The sequence below is a fragment of the Cyanistes caeruleus genome, chromosome 4, assembly GCF_971803275.1.
Source record: "Cyanistes caeruleus chromosome 4, bCyaCae1.hap1.1, whole genome shotgun sequence".
Classification (NCBI taxonomy): Eukaryota; Metazoa; Chordata; class Aves; order Passeriformes; family Paridae; genus Cyanistes; species Cyanistes caeruleus.
In genome coordinates, this window is record NC_141704.1 from 44,907,637 (window position 1) to 44,927,541 (window position 19,905).

The window sequence follows — 19,905 nt, forward strand, 5'->3', positions numbered from 1 at the left end:
AATCAACCCCATAGGCACAAATAATCAGAAATATTGGACGTGCATCTGTGTCACAGCCTGTCCACTCTCTCCTGTGAGTCGTAGAGAAGAGCCAGGAGTAACTGTTCCTTTGGCCAACCCTTACCAATTTTAATTATTCCATATATACCTTTTTTTTTTAATCAGTTACCCTATGACTGATGAGAAATAGTAATGAAAAAAGCATGCATCCAACATTTTTTTCCTTGGCAAGATTCAACATAATTCATATTTTATGCTGCACTATTTCACAACGCACACAACTTCATTTTGAATGATTTCACTGAATAAAACTTAACAGAAAAGTTAATCTTGTGATAATGAAGTCATAATACTTGAGCACAAGGAATCAATCTTCCAAACGTCACAAAAGCACTTATTAATACCATTAATGTTTAATACCCATGTTCATAATGGTCATTTAACTTACTTTCAACAAAGCTGGAATTTGATCAAACTCCCTACAAGCCAAAAGTGTCTATTCACTCTCAACAGAACAGAGGAACACAATGTGAGGATTAATGTGTCTCAGATTTTGCTCTCCTAATGATAGCCCATCACATGCTTCTCTACCTGAGAACTGTAGCTACTTATCAGTTTCTCAGCTTGAAAGATTTAAAACAAAACAAAGGTAGCAACTTTGTTAACACAGAACACTTCCCAAGACATCATATTAAAAGTTATGACTGCTGCCTTGGATGACAGAGGGCTACTACAGCCAGACAATAGAAATAAATGTACCCAACATAGCACCATTAAATTTCACTTTTCAATCACTTGTGACAGTTTTTTGTTTGTTTGTTTTTTTAAATAAGACTCCATTCCCTCCCTGGAGCTCCAGTGAGAGCTCTGAATAACAGAGAGGAACAAAACCCCAGGCAAGCATGGATGACTTTCTTACTATTCAACTGAAAACAGTTTTTCAAATACAGATGAGTGGCCTGCTTCTGCCCTCAGAAACACAGTAGAGACTTCCTATGAACCAAACAATTTTGCTATAACCAAATGTAAAATGCCAAAAAATTACACATGTTCTAACATCTGCAACATGAAGGGCCGAGACAACGCAGTTTTTAGAGCTACCTAGATGCAATTAGACATGTTTGCAACAAAGTCAGTGAAAAGTGTTCTTTGTCTGAATTGGTACTAAAACAAAACACTATGATTTTTACTCCAGCAGAAGTTTCTACAGAATACAGAGGCTGATTATATTTGATACAAAATATGCTTAGGGACTCAGGTCTTTGTGAGAACTTTTGAGGAGCATAGTGGATAAAAACATACAAATACCAATAAACTCTTTTCAATGAGCCAAACCACTTTTCCATACAAAATCTTAATGTGATTACAAGAAGTTATTATATTTGTAGCTCGTACCGCATGAGCATGTTAACTTAATTAGCGTCTAATCTACAGATTAAGACGATAAAGCACTGAAATGGTTCAGTAAGATATGAAGCAACATACAAATACTTATTGAAGAACAGGAGGAGTTTGCAAGCTCTTAATTCTTACATGCTGAGAAACAAAATTGAGCACAGTATTTAATGAACACTGTTTTATCTCTGTGTAATCTACTGTCAATAAAAACATGTCAAAATATAATTCTAAACTCAAACAGCATATATGAAATACAGATGAGCTTTAAATGTTTTCATCCCATTTTTCTCACCATGATCTTTAAGGTTTAAGGAACTATGCTCTCAATTTTCATGTATGTTGGAAGAATAAAATAACTAATTATTTTTTTGCAGGAGAAACTGGACTTGGGAGAAAAATCCCACCCAAGCCAAGAGACTAAAAACAGTTCTTATTATATTTTGCTACATTTTGCTTCAACTTACTGACCTGCCTAAGTGAAGAGTTCTAGGAGACTCATGAGTGGCCCTTTTAGGAAAAAAAAAAATTTGTGGCGTCTTTCTTACATTAGCGCTGAACTAAAAAGGAAAAACTAGCAGGTACTTTAATCTCAGTGAATATTAATATTTGAGGACAAAGGGTAGAGGATAAGTTCACCTATTTTTCTACATGGATGTGACAGATTATGCCTCTATAAATGCAAATAGCTACATGATTTTAGTAGAAAAAGTATCTTTTCATGAACACTGAATTAACCTAGTGCTGCATTGTTTGTTTTACTGCACATCTTATGATATTTGGTGGATTTATTTTCTACATTTCAGAGGTATTTCCCTTTATGACAGACATCTTTCATAACATGGCCTTCAAAACCTTGCAAATGCTTCAATAAAGGTGTGTCTGAGAGGACACAGCCTCAAGCTGCAGCACAGGAAATTTAGGCTACATATTCTAAAATATTCTTTGCAGAAAGAATGGTCCAGCACTGCAAACAGGACCATGCTTTCTTCCAACAATCTGTCCAGCAACCATCTATATTTACAACTTACCACAATTCCTCCCATATATTTTATACAATAATCATAAATTTGTCAAAACAGCAATTTTGTAGAGGTTATTTCTGAAATCTTCCCTTACTGGACTGAAAAATACAGTTTATCTTCCACTTTGCACAGATCAAACAACCTGTTTTACTGTTTCTAACTGATACAGACACAGACAAATCTAACATTCAAAAATAAACTTACTGTGTGGCTTTGACAATGTCCCAAGTGCTGTAATCATCAATGTGGCTTTTCCGTCCAAGCGATTCACTGTATCCATGGTTGTAATGGCTTTGAGGCTTTATTTCCTAAAAAAGACAAACTTGCTTTTAGAACACCCAAATTAACAAGTTTCTAAGAAAAAAAAAAAATTATAAGCAAAACTAAAACCAGTACACAGTTAATATACTATAAAGCAACCTAAAAGTAAGAGTGGTACATTTTTACATTTTAAAAAGCAGGCCACCATATTCCCCAGTATACTTTTCGAACACTTTACAGAAAACACAACTTGCAATCACAGGGTTCTGCCAAATCCTACACTTTTTTCCTACTTGTATTTTTACAGAAGGCTAACAAAAACTAAGAACATTCCTTTATATAGTATTGGGTTTGGGGTTTTATTTTTTGGTTTGCTTTACTTTGCTTTTATAAAAGGCAACATAATATAGGTAGAAAAGCTATTTGCCATAAACTGACCAAGTCTCACTCTGTTATTACAAATAAATGTTGCATTTCAAATAGCAGAGGTTATATGTGGATGTTTAAGCTGTGGGTCTCAAAAGTAAATGGCATGATCATGACGTTTTCTTCAGTAGATACAGCTCCCTGACTTAGTTCTGCTGATGAAGTGCAACACTTCCAGGCTCAGTGGTTCCCTTTGTGGAATCTACATTCAAACACTGGATTAACACATCACTAGGGCAGCAACACGCCATTTTTCTTTATAAACACATGAAAGCTCAGCAAGCTGAAACCGAACAATTAATTTTATACAACTTCTGGACAGTCTTCTAGTGTTGCAGATGCTATAGCTGACTGCCTCTGTGCATCAGCCATGCAATTCTTCATGGCTACATAAAAAAAGCATGAAAACTGCAACATGGGTGAAAAAGCAAAAATAAAGGAGCAAGCTCTGCAAGCTCTAAAAATGCATTTCAGTTGATTTCATTAAAATGTATTGTTTACTTTCAGTTTTCCCCAGCATATACTTCCATGAGAAGAATCATTATCTTTAATCTAAACCTGGAAAAACTTTTAAACATCTTATGAAAGGTGTTTAATTAAAACAGTTTCAACTTCCACTTAGTTACTGAAATGAGAGATCAACTTGTTCATTACTATACTATCCAGATACTAATTGTTTTTTAAAATAAAGATAAATAAGTGAAGATCATGTAGTGCACCTAACCTTAACATGGATTCACAGTCACGAATCTCCACTACTATCTCTCCCTAACGATGTAAGTCGCCCTGTTAGCTCAACTGCCTAAGGGATGTACTACAGCCAGGGAGAGTTCCAATTGCCAGCAGGAGCAGGCCTTCCTATTTCTCATATTCACTCAGCTGGGCAGTAATTTCTGCAAAAGGAGATGTTGGGCACAATGTGAAATAACTTCTTTCTGTGCCCAGTTGTGCCTAGTGAGCCAAAGTGTTTTCATACTTCCTGGAGCATTAACCAGCTCTCCATGGAATGGATGGGAGTTTAAGTGAACTGTCCTCTAACCCTCAGATGTTACTTATCTTTGCTGCTATTTTAAAATAACAATTTCTACTCTAAAATGAATACAGAAATCATCTCTTTTAAAGAGACTAAAAAATAAAATCAAGTCTGAAACCCGCATTTTAAGTATTTCTAGATTGCAACATGATGAAACACCACTTTGACAGAAGTCTAAAAACTTTGAGTATCAGTTAAAACTTCAGATATCAAGAAAGTAGTCTAGTTGCAAATCTGAAAACTTTCAATATTTATTGAAAAACTGAGTAACTTCAGTTGAGCATACTTGTATTCCTAACATGCAATATACCTATTCCAGATAGGAGGAAAACAAATCCAAGTAAGAATTGCTAATGCATTAGGTACATTTAGTTGCACTAAATTCATATAGTAATTTATATAGTTAGAAAAATTATGAAAATGTATACACTAAAAAAAAATTTCAATAAATTGAAGTATTTAGAGTTTTAAAACCAGAACACAGTTAACACTGATAACTAGCAAGTCTTCATTTTCCAAACAGACTTATTCTTATGCATGACTTTTCTTCAAAAAACCGAATTTTTCCATTTCACACAGCACCTAAGTGATCAACAGATTATATATATATATTTTGACCACAGTGTTATTCTGCGGGATTTAATTTTTCTTCCCTAGCCTGAAAAATTACATATATGAACCAATTCAGCATTGCCTGCCCAGCAGGAAGATTGCTCTGTTGCCATCTCTACAGGAGAGCCAACCTAAAAATGTAACAGGGCATCTGCCGTCATCCAAATTGTATGTTACAACCAATCCTCTTACAATTTAGAAACATAGCTTTGCTTTGTATCTGAAAAAGGCAACAGCTTAACCAAGCCTTTTTTTAACCCAGCTACTAGATAAGCCAGAGTGTTATCTGGAGTAAAAGATGCTGGAAAAGATATTAGAGATCATTACAATTTAAAAGAGAAAGTGAAATATAAGAGGAGAAGGCTATATTCATTACTTTGTCCCACATTATTTTTTTTCTTTTCCATCATATTAGGAAAAAAGCAGGATTTATACCATCTCTGTTAACCCATTCTCACACCACACAACAGCAGCAGCATATCAACTCGAAATGCTCAGACCCAGAAATGCTTTAAGAATAAGTAGACCTGAACAAAAAATCATTCACTGTCCTGGAACATCTTGGTGAGGAGACAGTAATTTGATGTATTTTTAGCTTCCCACAGCTCCTGGAAGGGGAAAAAGTCTCTCATCTAACATTTATTAAAAACAAACTGAGAAACTTGGGCTGTTTTTCAGTCACATATTCGTGTACCAGAGATTTTTCCTGACCACTTCAAGCACGCAAACCCAGTTTCTGTTCCCTTGAGCCTACACTAGCCAGTGAAGAGAGCATTCCCAAGCAGTGTACATTTATGTCAGCCTAGAGTGATCATGAAATCACTTATGATACTTATGTTTTCACAAAAAGGTTTATGGGAATACAACAAAACCTTAGGTGTTAATTAATAACCACATAAATTCAAAAAAGTAAGAGGTGATATTAGCTCCTGCTATACTAGTTTTCTAATAACTTAAAGCTAATGACAGTACCCTTTAAAAAATATGTATTCCTTTTGTACCAATAGTATCTCTGAATTACCCTTTTTAATGGAGTTTGAAAGTTTCAATATACATTAATGAAAAATAGCTGAAGTGAAAAAACATTTGAGGTGATCACAGGTGAAACATGACACATGAGTAAGGAAAAAACAGTTCTCCCTTTTATCCCCCAGTACAAACATGAGCAGCTACAATCAATTTGTTTAATATAAAGACTCACAACAAATATAAACTTAAAATGAACCCTATGTTTCATAATTTATTGAGAGAGTTGAGTTCATATTTTATGTTTAGGACTAGTTGAAACAATTCCTAAAATCCCTGAAGTTTTATGAACATCACAACCTCCAAAACCACATCACGGAGTCTTCTATACCACAGTGTAAACTGTGGAAAAAAGGATGACTTTAGATGTGCCTGAGAAGAATATGTAGACACTGCTCATTTTGGAAGTAAATCTTTAACAGTAAATCACAGCAAAGCATATAAAATCTGAATCCTCAGCCAATACAGTCAATTTTCTGTAGCCTGGACATAGATTCCCAATATTAGATCAAAATCTACCACTCATTATTAGCTAGGCAACTTGACAGTTGCATGCTGGCTCACAGTAGCATGCTGGCCACTTCAAGTGCCATTCTACAGGGGCAACTCTTACCTGGCATTATGAGTGCCTAGTTTATGACTGTCAACTGCAAAGTAACCTCTGGGTTCCCAAGTCAAAAAGCTATCAGGAATCAGGAGAAAAGAAAACCTGGATTTTGTGAATCACAGTAATACCTGATACACCTGGCGACAGGTGATTTGGACCAAGTCAGTGCAAATAATGCTGTTACACACAACACTTGGCTGACAAGGCAAAAATGAAAGAAGCAAGGTAGCAGCTAGTAACTGAAAATAATTGTTTCAGGGTTTTGAAATTCCCATGCCGGGCTAGGGCACCAGAATACAAATGTAGAAGAGTAGTCCTAATTATTCTGGCAAGAATTATTTAGAAAGAACAGACTTTAGAAAGAAAAGACTAAAACTAATAGAAAGCAACAAAGGTTTATGCCACTAACTGGGCAAGTTACCAATAACAGGAAAACAACTGACAGCCTGAAGTAGGAGACCTTTAGAAGACCTGCAATGAGCGAATGCAAACCAGCGATCTGCTCAAGGGCGCACATTTCCCATTTCTAAGCGTTTATCATAACAATTTAAAAGATCGCTATTTAAAATCCTGTCGATATTAAACACAATCTCTATTTATATGCATTGCTACCACAGACAGTGGTTTCACAGGCACAACCATCAGATACTACCCCATAACACACCCAGGCACCTCTCTAACTGGACAGCAGGCTGCCTGAACAAAGCTCCCTGTGCCCAGGCATCACACAGCCTGCTCAGCCCAGCAGGACCAACTGCAGTGATGCTACTACAACAGGGGTAATTTGCCCATGTGGGTCATTTTGCATTGGCAGCTGAATTAGAAAGAAATCACACTAAGGATATTTACACAGTATCTCTTTTCAGAGTTCACCAAAAATAATAACACACAAAATAGAGATTACTTCCTCCAATTTGCTGGAAAGAAGAGAAAGCTCAACTTTTAAATTCTACAATGATATAGATTACCTGCCTCCAACTATATTAAAGGAACAGAAATTAGCACAAGAAAGTAAAAAAATTATGAACATAGGCTTTTAAGTTCCCACTTAAAAGCATGAACCTCCCCAAAATTCATACACCCTCACGCAAATTTTAGGAATATACTTTAAATTCTTGAAACTACTATGACTTTTAAAAGCATATGATATGACAGATTGATAATAAAGTAGCAACATAACATTTTGAGCCCAGAGTATAAACTGCATTCACAAATGGCTTCAACAACACTTCCCAAGTGTTAAAATATTTTCGCTTTTTTGATGAAAATATTTATTCTAGGAAAATAAAATTTTTCAATGATGATCTGCTGTTAAAAAATCTTAACAGCCAATTAAAAGACAAAAAGCTAATTGAAACCCAAGTGCATTTGTTTTTTGCTATTTTAATCTTTAGTGACAATGGCTCTCCCCAGCTGAGTAAGGAACACCAGTGAGAAGGTAGCAGAGCAGAGGCTTGACGTCACTTATTTAAAACAGGCAAGTTGCAAACACTAGATTTCTAGTTGTTTCATCCTGTTTCAATGAACCATTTTAAAACAGGACTTGAGCCAAAACTGCTATCTTTGCTAAAAGAGAAAGGTCATTTCTCTGCCCACTTCCCCACTGCTCTTGGTTCCATGCTCCTGCTACCTAACTCAAGTCAGCTTTCGTACTTGGAGCTGCGGTCACACCACACCCACTCCCCTCCTTAGAGGAAAAGGTCAGTGGGGATCAACAAGAAACAGAAAAAACTCAATCTTTTAGTAGGACAGCGAGGTGAATCTGTTTCTCCTGTTAAAACACAGACTCCAGAGCCACTGACAGAGGGAAAGCAAACCAACAGAAGGTAGCAGGAACATTTCTGCACCTGATAATTGTTATTTTGACCAAGTAATCATGGACAAGACACTCCACCTTTTATATAACTAAGAAATTGGGCTCACAAGTTGAAGAAAAATTACTATGCTTAGAAATTGCTAGAGTTGGCTGGTATGGAAGGTTGCAAGAAATGCAAATTTTGCTCATCTGTAAGAGCAATATTTGGTCCCGCCATTCCTACCAAGGATCACTTCTAGATGAGCTTCCCACTTCAGTGACTATCCTTTAACAAGGCCCTAATCACTCATATGCATCATATGACTATTTTGTCATTACTCATTAGTCACAAAATATGCAGACTGCTTGCACAGATGCACAAGTAATGCAGCACAAGGGAAAAAAAATATACAAAGAGAATAATGTTTTAAAAACAACAACAACAAAAGGCTTTTTTTTTCCTTGTAAAAAAAGAAACAACACAAAAAAAGCAAAACTCCTCTGGAAAACAGCATCAGTAAGATGGGGAAAGAGAAGATAATGCAAAATATGAAATATAACACCAAAGGAAAAAGTATGAAGCACAATGGAGAGGAGAGGGGATAAGTGTTTATGCTTGGAAGCTCTGCTAATATCGGCATTTCCAATCAGTCCTCTTCATAACCAAGCACATAAGTAAAGTTATGCTCATTTCCCCTCAATACTCAAAGCTTTTAATCTTTTCCAATAAAAAAGCCTAAATGAAACAAGCTTTAGAAGGATTCTGAGAATAGTATTTATAGAAAAGAAATAAGTTATGCATTAAAGAATAAGATGACCAAGACTGAATGATTCTGAGATAGCAATTTTGTAATTCACAATTATACATAGCAAGAGGATATGAATAGGTCAATATGCTGCTTGGACATAAGGAAGGGAGGAAAGAACTGCTGCTTACAGCTGCCACACATGGCTCTGGTAGGCATTAACAGATGGCTAGGACTGCTTTTCCTTCCACATTATACAATGTTGCTGTAAGGAAGCAATACCATGATCAAAATCAGACAAAGAAATTCTGAGTGGTGACCAAGATAACTGAGACTTAAAGAGAAAATACAAACAAGTTTTAAAATAAAAACTTCAAAACAGAGGTATTACCTTACATAAAATATTGCATATCATTGCCTCTGTTTCTTAATAGAAACAAAATAATTTCTTTTTTAATTGAAGACTGCACCATTTTCGTATCTGGCTGTAGTCAGATAATCGTAATAAAATTGGAAGTGACTGCAACTGTTTCAGGGAAGCCAAATAATAATCCTCATGTATCTGTGTTACATTTAGCAGGGACTACTGGATGTTGGTATTAAAGAACTCCTCCCCCATATTTGGGTGTTCAATTTCCCTGTTCTTCATTTATTACAATAAAGTGCTTTTTAGTTTGCTCTCCCAGTTTTCCTCCTGCTTTTTAAAAGGTGCAAGAATCTATACAGACAAAATTATATATAGTTATTTGCATATTATAAACACCCACATTCATTTATATACACAAAAACTAGTCACTCATGATAACATTAATAGAAAAATGCTCACAAAATAAATACAAGGAAATCAATCAAACACAAACAACAACAAAAAAAGATACTGGTGGTATTTTCATATTTTTAATGGAAGATCCTATTCATAAGTTTACGGTAACTTTCCTTTCCCTACCCTTTTAACTAACTCTGCAACACACAAAGTCACAGAAACAGAAGCTAAAATGTCTTTGTTTTAGAGAAAATCACAATAAATTCCTTACAAGAATAAGAAGAGTAGATTTTTCTTCTCTAGAAACTAGTTTCTCCCAATATTTACTGCTGCAACAGCTAATCTAATTGTTGACTGTCATCAAGCAGGGACAATCTGATTCTTCTCATATTTACACAAACACCTAGCCCAGAAAGTTAAGAATTCTCTAGAGCTATGTAAGTTAATAACTTTGAGGAGCCAGAGTATTCAGTGGCTATGAGCTGCTAGATTGTCTGGACTGGGATGATTTATATGCACCTTCAGTTTAGCTAATCCATGCTAGAAAATTTCCACCTAAATCAGACTACATTCTCCATGCAAAAAAAAAACCAACAAAAAAAAAAAACCCAGAACATGTCATAACACTTTTTTTATTAACTGATCAAATTATGCATTTAAAAAAAAAAAAAAAAGTTCAATGTTTGGCTTGCAAATATGTACCAAGAGACTTGCCTTACTTTAATCCTTAACCATTAACATTAGGATTCTCCCTGCCCCTATCATAGCACTAAATGACACAAAATGAGTATGACATGATGAAATAAACTTCCATTCAATGGTATTTCTGTTACTGATCTCCATTATTTTTTACATTTTACTGCATTTTGTGAACTCTGTTCAGTTTACGCCCCATAATTTTGGTCTAATTGCAGCTTCTTGACACACTAAAAGAAAAGATGCATTTATGAAAATCCCTAGAGAAGCTACTTATAGAACACATAAACAATAGAAATAAATCTGTGCCTAATAATCAGTCTTTTTTAAATCAATCTATAGTTTGACAATTTATTTTTTTTTAAAGCAGTGAAATAGATTGAGAAAAGCCTCACCTCAAACACCATAAAGCAGTCCTTTTGCTGCTACAGATTTCCACCCACATGTGCAGCATCACACAGAGAGCAGAACCCTGCATACTCGCCAACATAGATCAAATATTTTACATAACATGTTAGAGATGTTCAACCAGAGCCCTTAATCCAACCACTTTATGCAGAGGTCAGAGCTCATATGATTTAAAGCACAGCTGATCATAGCAAGTTCTGTTTCTTCAAAACAAGCATCCAAAACCAGTCAACTGTTTTCTAGTAATTTCCTGAATATGCTCCTAAATTGAACAGTGTTATGCTTTGGGAACCCATAACTTCACAAATAGGCTTTTCAAGAGGCTTTGTATTTGCACACACAGCATCAAAAGCAAGTGCTACTTAAAAGAGTAATATTTACTAGCATTTATAAAGGTTAAAAAATTAAAAGCTTAAAATGCTATGGTGTAAAGCTCACTATAAAGCTTTTGTTTAGTCAGCAACTTACATTAACATGTACATTTATCTTCTTGGCTTTCTTTTCAAGAAGTATTGCATTATGTTCTCAGCCAAAAATCTCAGGATTCTGGCAAAAATGAAACTATTCTTTTTCCAAGTGATTTACACAGGTCTAGGTCTCACAATACACGAGCTTACAGAGCCATCAACCTAAAAAAAAAAATAATCCCTGAAAGACCTAGCATTGAGTCAGTCATGAGATTAAAGTAAAACCATTTACATACTTCACTCTTTTAAAAAGTACTAAACTTCAAAAATGCACCCAAGTATGTGTCTAGCTCAACACTGACACTCAGCTACTGGGAGAAAAAATATTCCTCTTTTTCAAATTCACAGATAAGGATATTCTAAAGAGTCTTTTTCAAAGGTAAACAGTTTTTCCATTCATCAAGTATTAGATCACCAGCAAGAGCACACAACATAACAAGCAATCAGCCTAGCTACAGATGCTCTTTTCTCCTTGGCAGAAACAGAGAAAAAAGTTAGTACAAATTGTTCTTGATCCTCACAAAAAAAATGCAATTCACCATTCCCATCTCAACATTTTAGCAGCCAATGGAGCCTCACATCAACAGCCAGCAAAGCAAACTCCCATTCCCACTAATAATAAACACAGCCTGGTTAACCCACCACAACTAGGAAGTGCATGAAAGGTGTTTCTAGTCATGCTGATAGACAATCTTCTGCAGCAAATGAGACGGATAGTGAATCCATGGTCTAACACTGCAGAAGGGTCCCATTCTCTCCAACTTCTCACTTTTCAAACCAGGACTGCTAGCTCACCATCTACCTTCTGTCAGTTTTTTAGTGCACTTGACCCATCCATGAGTCATCTTAGTGAACTGGCAGAAAGTTGTTTCACAGAGGATTTTTACTGGATGTATTTTCTACTGATTTACTTCCCTGAACTGGCTCATCTGGGGACCAGACGAGCATCACTGGCATATGAGCGCAGCTGGAAGCATGTAAATTACAACCAGCTTAAGACAAGCTGAAAGTGACCTGCAATCAGGTAGGTGGTCACACTCCTGGTCCTGGCTACACCTTCTCCATTACCTCTTACCCATTCTCACAACAGCAGAGTAAAGGTGTCCGATCAGGTCACAGACTCACCATGTACGACCACAGACTCAAGCATGTACCACCCCAAGTCACCTACTACCCACATATTTGCAAGAGCTCACTCCAAGAAGGGTGAGGAGCTGTGTCTGGATTCCACCATGGCTTGAGATCAGTTTAAACTCAATCATAAAAATCACATCTTCCAGAGGCAGCAATGCAAGCGTTCTCAGAGTATGCTCTAATGTCCTCCCTCCTTCCTGAGTCATCTTCTCAGATCTTGACTCGGACTTCTCAGACTCAGATCTTGAGCGGCTTTCAAGCTCTGACCACAGCATTCCCACTACCCTCCACTTGTGGCACCTTCTCCCTTATAGAAAGAACCAAGGAAACACTTCTACATACCTCAGGGCATCCTACAAGTGTAGGAAGAAATTACTAGATTTCAGAATTGCACAAGACAAATTGCAGTCTAAGGTCACACCACATACTGGGTGTGACAGGCCTGAGGCATCAATTCAGCCCGACTCCCTTTGACTCCAGAGAAAGCTTTCTACTTCACTCCATAGTCTCATTTGTAATACACCCCAGTGTTTCTCTCAACTAGACCAATACCATGAAAGTCAAATCTTTACCTCATACTGTCTTTGAAAAGCCACAGAGGACAGTGTGCATACTGAAATATCAGTTACTAAGGCTGCTCCTATCTAAACATGCCAGTACTGACGGCAATATCATTCAGTTTTCAAGCAAACAGCAAACAAACGTTTTCCTCCCTAATTTTGTAAATTTTCTTACATAGTCTCAGTACTCTCCTAAGCAAACAGGCAAACACAGTGAAACAAACACTGTTGAAAGACTAATCTTCTGTGAAATCTGAGAGAAATAAGGCCTGTGCTTAATAAGTAAAGACAAACTGAATCAACACAAATTTGAGTCAAACCAGACATTTTTTCTCTTATGCATTAAGAGAGCCTGTCTCAAAACAAAATTTAACTTTAAAACCAATTACTGCCCAAATCAGAAGAAGGTATGTAGAACAAAAATTGTAAATAGTTGAAATAGTTTAAGTGTTTTACCAGATGTCCAAGAAGCCAAAATTTTACCATTGAGAAAAAGACCAGAGTGGTGAAAAACTGCATCATTTACAAAGGCAACTGTAATGAAACAACTGTAAAATAAATCTTGTAAGAATGAAAAGCATTGTCAATGTGACATGACAATGAATGTGAAGCATTGGCAATGAGCATGACAAACAAAAAAATATGAAAAAACAAAATGCTAGCAAAAGGATACAATACCTTCCTATCCCTAGAAGGGCAAGCACTGTCCTAGCGATAAAAGAAATTAATAAAATTTGTCAAGATCATAAAGTAAGAATGACAGAACTGTCATAAAAACACAAACCCACATAATTTGAAAATGTTCGATAAGTGCAAAACAAGAAGTCTGGCCAGAAAATTTAAATTGCCCCAATAAAATGTTTTCTATAGAAAAACAAGTATTAAACATTTGTAAAATACAGGTTGGTTGGATCAATCATGTAGTCCAATATATGTGAATATTGCTATTCATTACGCCAGAACAAACTCCAGCAGTCTGGATACAAGATGACATGGGTTATAAACTGTTACCACTCCAAGTTATTGCTGGCTCTTCTAGGTTTTGATACAAAACTGACAAAACAGCAAATACTAATAATACAGCAGACTAGCAAAGACTAATACCATGGCTTCACAGGAAATTAAATCTGTCACTTTCATTGGATAAATTAGTAGCAATGGTCAAACACAGTTAATGTCCCAAGTTTTTGGGTTAGTAGTGCCTGATATTTGGATTAAAGAAATTAGTAAGTAATGAAAGTTAATGTGGTCTATCTTGCATGAATTAAAAACTACAGGTAAGCAAGCTTTATTCTTATGATTTGCTTTGGGACTATTATACATACTCTCCTAGTTAAGGAATATGCTCCAAAAAAAACCTATCTTGTTTTTTTTCAGTAGCTCCCATTTTTAAACCCCCAGAAGAGTGTCAATATGAAAACACTAAGCATCCTTCAGAGGCTATACTTTGGCCCACCTTATTTCACCACTGTCTGGAACCTAGAACAAACCAACAGTTAGAGATATCTCTTACTGGGAAGGGAGGGCAGGGAGTGTGTGGAGAGAGATAAAGGGGAATAACTAATACTTCTCTTTCTGATACAACTTGGGGTAGGTTGGGACAGGACAAAATTAGAGTTTTTTAAATATCAACAAAACCAAAGTCCTATCTAAAATAAAGATCTAATCTAGAAACGATCTCAAAGGGATGGTCATTACCTGAGTACAAGTTTCCAGTGTGATGCAGTTCCCAACATGACCAGTACAAATATATGTATGGGGAATGATGAGCAGGAATCATAGGATGGCCTTGGCTGGAAGGGACCTTGAAGCCCATTTAGTTCCAACCCCTCTACCATGAGCAAGGACACCTGTCACAAGAGCTCAGAGCACATCCAGCCTGGCTTTGAAGACTTCCAGGGATGGGTCATCCAGAGGTTGCTTACTGCCACAGATGTGTGACTGTCAGAAAAGTGCTCTGCTCCCAAGTTCTGCAAAAGCTACTGCACTGAGAGCAAAGCCATCAAAATACAGAAAGAACAAATGAACACGAGACTCAAAAGGGTCAGGAGGACTGCAGACCACAACAGTAGTGTAGGGATCTGATAATCATCAGCATATTAAATAGATACAGACAGACCTATATTTGGACAGATATTTCGCAAGATGTAATGAACAGAAATAAATTAAATTCAGACTAGAAATATGTTTAAGTCTTAAACAGACTAATTAAATTTGAGGGCAACTTTCCCAGTTATGCAATATGACCTATTACCGTAGGATTTTATTTTCTTTTTTACTTTATAATTAGTACTCTGGCAATAAAAAATAATTAGTTGAAAAAACTTCAGCCTGTGATATAAGGTTGAATTATCTGCAGTCCTCTCCATCCTCAACCTCTGAAGCTACCCAAGATACACAAAGCAAGGCTCAACCTTCAATATCAAGTATGCTAATTTGTCTGAGACTTTACAGTTCTTTTGTCCTTTCTAAGCAGTATAATAAGTGACACCTGATCTTTGAATAAGCTCACAGATGCAAGACCAGTCTCTTTTCTAATTTAGTCAGTGATCCTGACTAAACAACACAATAAGTCCTGTATCTGAACAGGGCAATTAAGAACAATCTGCACTCCAGTACAGCCCCAACACTATCTAGGGAACTCCACAGAGAATAGAGCTTGATTGTAAAGTCAGGCCTTTCACTGAAATTTTTAACAGAAAAAATTAGAGCAAAGCTATTTGCCATAGGTTTACTTGTTTTCTTCAAATCACCAACAAGGAATACAAATATGTATATACTTCAAACTTCCTAGGTAGTTACAAACTGAACCACAAGGAGAGAAACAAAGATAAGAATGACAGCTTCCATCTGGAAAAATTCCTGTCAAACAGAACCTGCAACTGTTAAAATTGCTTTTCAACTTTGCAGGAAGATTGTTCTTGGACAAGATTTTTTTAATGCCAAGAGATGTCTGTAATAAACAGTAACTTCCATCTTTCTCAACGATATCCTACACCACCTGACACTACACTAAATGCACTACACTGAAATAACCAGATCTTCCTCCCCAGTAATAGTTCTTACCATTTAGGAAGAGATGCAGCTCTCAACAGCTGCAATAATTTTGGCAGTTAGGACCATACTAGGCACATCTCTAGAATATTTTTCAAATATAAAGGAGCATTACAAGCAAAATCTATTTTCTAAGATTCTTCTGCCTCCCCACCCCTTGAATTTCAGAATAAAACATCCAAACCTATCATCACCTACCACAGAAGAGTCAGGAATTCACTCTTATTTGTAAGACCCAAGGAATTTAAAGTCAGAAGGTCTGCTGGCCTATTAAAATAATTTAATCAGAGGATAACAAACAATCAGCATGAGCAGCAGTCCCATACCAGAGCTTTACTGTATAAAAGGAAGCAGAGCAAGATATTCTGTCACCAGAAACCTAAACAGTGGGAGAAGGAAAGAAACAGCAAAGACTACCTAGCCCAGTGTTACTCTGCCATCGCAGAGTGCTCTGCATCCCTCATAATGGAGCGAGCTACCGGATCACAGTGCGGGTCAACCAGTGCCATGGCCACTCTGAGACCTACACTCACAGAGCTCCTTTGGTCAACCATGCACTTCCCAATCCTGCTGAAGAATTCATGTATGTGAGTCAGAGTCACTCCAACACAGTCTACACTCCTCTCATTTCCCATATTTGACACACTGCTCAGTTATCCATTTGTGGAATTAAAAAAACTTGCATTTGGTCTATAGAAAGATCTCTGAACTCCAGCTGAAAACATCAACAGCTGGATAATCCACCACTGCCCTCCTTCCTTCATTACAATGATTACTCACCCTCAGTGTTTACCACTTGTGCTTTTCAATTTGATCCCATTCAAATTCACTTTCCAGTTATTGGATCTTGTTAAGTATACACTGAATACAGCACTGGGTTTCATTAAGAAAATATTCATGTAGGGAAAAAAAAAAAGATATCTCTCACTTTTTCAGCTAATGTGAATAGGGCTTTTGCAGGCCTTTTACCATAAGGCATTATTAAAATAATTGTTAATTCTTTCCCATACTCTTCACTGCTTAACAGTAATTTTTAAAGACAACACTTCATCAGCAGCATTACCACATGTTCAGTGAAAAATCATCTCCTTGTTCTTATACATTTTTAAACAAAGCACTATACTGAGAACTTCTGCTGAACTGCTTGTTCATATCTGTATCCTATCAGTCAATAACTTTTGGGATACAATCCCATGCATATGCTCCTTACCTTCAGTGCACTACTTTGAATATAGCTACACTAAGGTGTGCCTTGCTTTACCAGCATAATTTCACGTGAATTCTAGATGGTTTTGTACAGTTCCATCCTCCCTGCTTAGCATCCATCCATCTTGTTTGTCTCCAAGTTTTATTATTGACAATTTTGATATTATGTCCAAATCATTACAAACAAAATCCAAGTCTAGTATACTAACTCCTCCGAGACTTTTAGGAAAATGAAATTCAGGAAAAAATTTAAATCCTAACAACTATTTCCAAGATGTATCAGTTAGCTAGCAGTTCTCCAAGCATTTATTACATACTATAAGATCATTCTACAAGTATCACATGTGCAATTAATATTATTTGTTGTACTTCTTCACTAAAATTATCTTCAAAAGCTTTGTTGTTCCACCAGCAATCTTACAGCTAGGAAAGTGGGATCCACACTGTCACACTAAACTGAACTTGTCATAAGGCAGAATAAATATACCTGGAAAGAAATATCTAATATTTAAGTTCAGCTTGCATTCATGATGGAGGAAACAAGGGAAGCCCAAGAACTCAGTCAGAAAGGTACCACACAAACCCCATCAAAAGCACTCCCACCATAAGTTCCCTAATGAATTCATATTTCCATCAGTTTCTACCTCTTCTTACTGAAATGACTGAATCACTTTAAACTGAGTCCTTCACAAATAAATAAATAAAAAAACAGATCTCTCAGAATGACAGTATTTAAGTATTTTCCCCTATTCCTTAGAACCTCTTTCCTACATTAATATTGTATTCATAGTATTTCATGGCAAAATGCAAAGCCTTCGAGCCAAATAAAAATAAACACAGTCCTTAAAAAAAATAAAGAAACCCCAACCAACAACAACAACAAACCAAAAAACTTCAAACAATATGAAACTATCCAAATTAGTTAATATAAAAAGATAAGCAAAAGCCTCATAAAAAGGCATACAAAAAACACCTGAAAAAGAAACCCAAAATAAACAACAGCACCATGAAACAAACAAACAAAAAAATTAAGATTCTGACAGTCCCATCAAAAGCATCAGTTTTAAATGTATACAAATGTTGAAACTGATTATATGCTCAAACGTCACTACTTACATAAGGACATGGTGCTATTTTCTTAAAAGGTGGAAATCACCATGTATTAAGGCCCCTGACATTCAAAAACGATTGAAGAGAGATGCACTGCATTGTTCAGTGGGCAGGTCTGTGACAATACAGCTCTGCTATGGCACACAACCCTTAAGTTTTTAAAGGAGAATTTCTGGAGTGTCTGTTAACAGCTAGTCTGTCTCGCCACCAACATGAAAAACATCCTTCCCTTTTAAAGCTAATCTGTACAAAGACTTTAGGGAATAAGGAAACACTCACTGAAATCCACGTAGACACTATCTAGTCAGACAACCAGCATTTCTGGAAAAATCAAATAAAACTCCCTCCAAACTAGAGATGTTTATTGCATATTACAAGATTCCAGTTGATATTACAGCACACAATATACATTAACGTCCTTTCCCTTCCTTTTCCTTATCTTTTGTGCACACATTCAACTTCATGCATCAAAGGAACAGTATAAAATTCTACCACATTAACTAGTTAGACTATCAATTTAAATTGAGATATTTTAGTTTGCTATACAGTAATTACTCAAAGTTAATAAACACTAGACTTCAATCTTTAAAACACAATAGATTTCTGACAAACTGTAAATGCTTTTTATTCCATTTTCCAGTCTTAGATAGTCAATCTAAAGTTTCCTCAAGTAAGAACACTTTCTTTCGAAGAACATTAACATCCTACAGTCTGGATCACTGCTGAAAGCTTGTGTCACTTCTGAAAATCATCACACTGCTACAGAGGGTGTATTGTATTTAGTCTGACTTCAGTTAGGCTTTAAAAGTGGAGCAACAGTCTACATACACCCCTTAAAATAAATCTGCAAAAAACAAAACAAAAAAAAACACTCAACCAACCAACCAAAACAAAAACAAAAGAAAAAAAAAAAACTCAACCAAAAACCACAACAAAAAAAACGAGACACTTACTTGGGGTTTACGGGTAGCTAATTGCCTTCCACAACAGACTGGTCTATTCTAAAAAGTCATGAGCACAGTTTAGAGAGGTAGAGTAGGTAAGCCATCCAGAGGCCTACAGAGCCTTTTCAGTCATCAAATAAACTAACAGTCTTTCAAGATACTGTTTAAGGAAAAGATACCATCTGTTTAGCAGAAACTGGAGCCTAACATATGCACCTATCTGTTCTGTAGGCTAAAAATCAATTCTTACAGTTCTTTACGCATCAGGTAACAAGTCCACATGTAAAAGCTTTTCTAAACTATTTAAAATACACTTCAAAACAGTCATTCTAGTCCTGAAGAATACACACATGCTGCTGACAAAGGTGGACGCCACAACAGAAGGGTAAAAAAATGGCACGAAAAGACCTCTACATGTTACCTGTAAACAGTCCTCCTACCAACAACACACTGGAATAAACAGACCGCTTGCTCTCAAAATAAGCCCACGCCACACGGGGAGCGCTGGGCTGGATGGGGCCAGCCCTGACCTGCGGGTGAGCTGCAGACCAGTGCCATCCAAACGCGAGGGAAACACTTATTCCTCCGAGCCGCTTCCCCCCGGGCAGCCGGGCCGGGGCGGGAGCCGAGCCCCGAG

The 19,905-nt window shown here is 36.5% G+C and overlaps 1 protein-coding gene across 1 annotated transcript in view; it reads right to left on the reverse strand.

Moving 5' to 3' along the window:
• ZDHHC17 (zDHHC palmitoyltransferase 17) overlaps nucleotides 1-19,905 on the reverse strand; it is a 66,720-nt gene that overhangs the window by 46,176 nt on the left and 639 nt on the right. Inside the window, exon 2 of the mRNA XM_023932466.2 lies at nucleotides 2,625-2,728. Within this exon, the coding sequence (XP_023788234.1) occupies nucleotides 2,625-2,728 (104 nt within the window). The remainder of the gene's footprint in view (nucleotides 1-2,624; nucleotides 2,729-19,905) is intronic.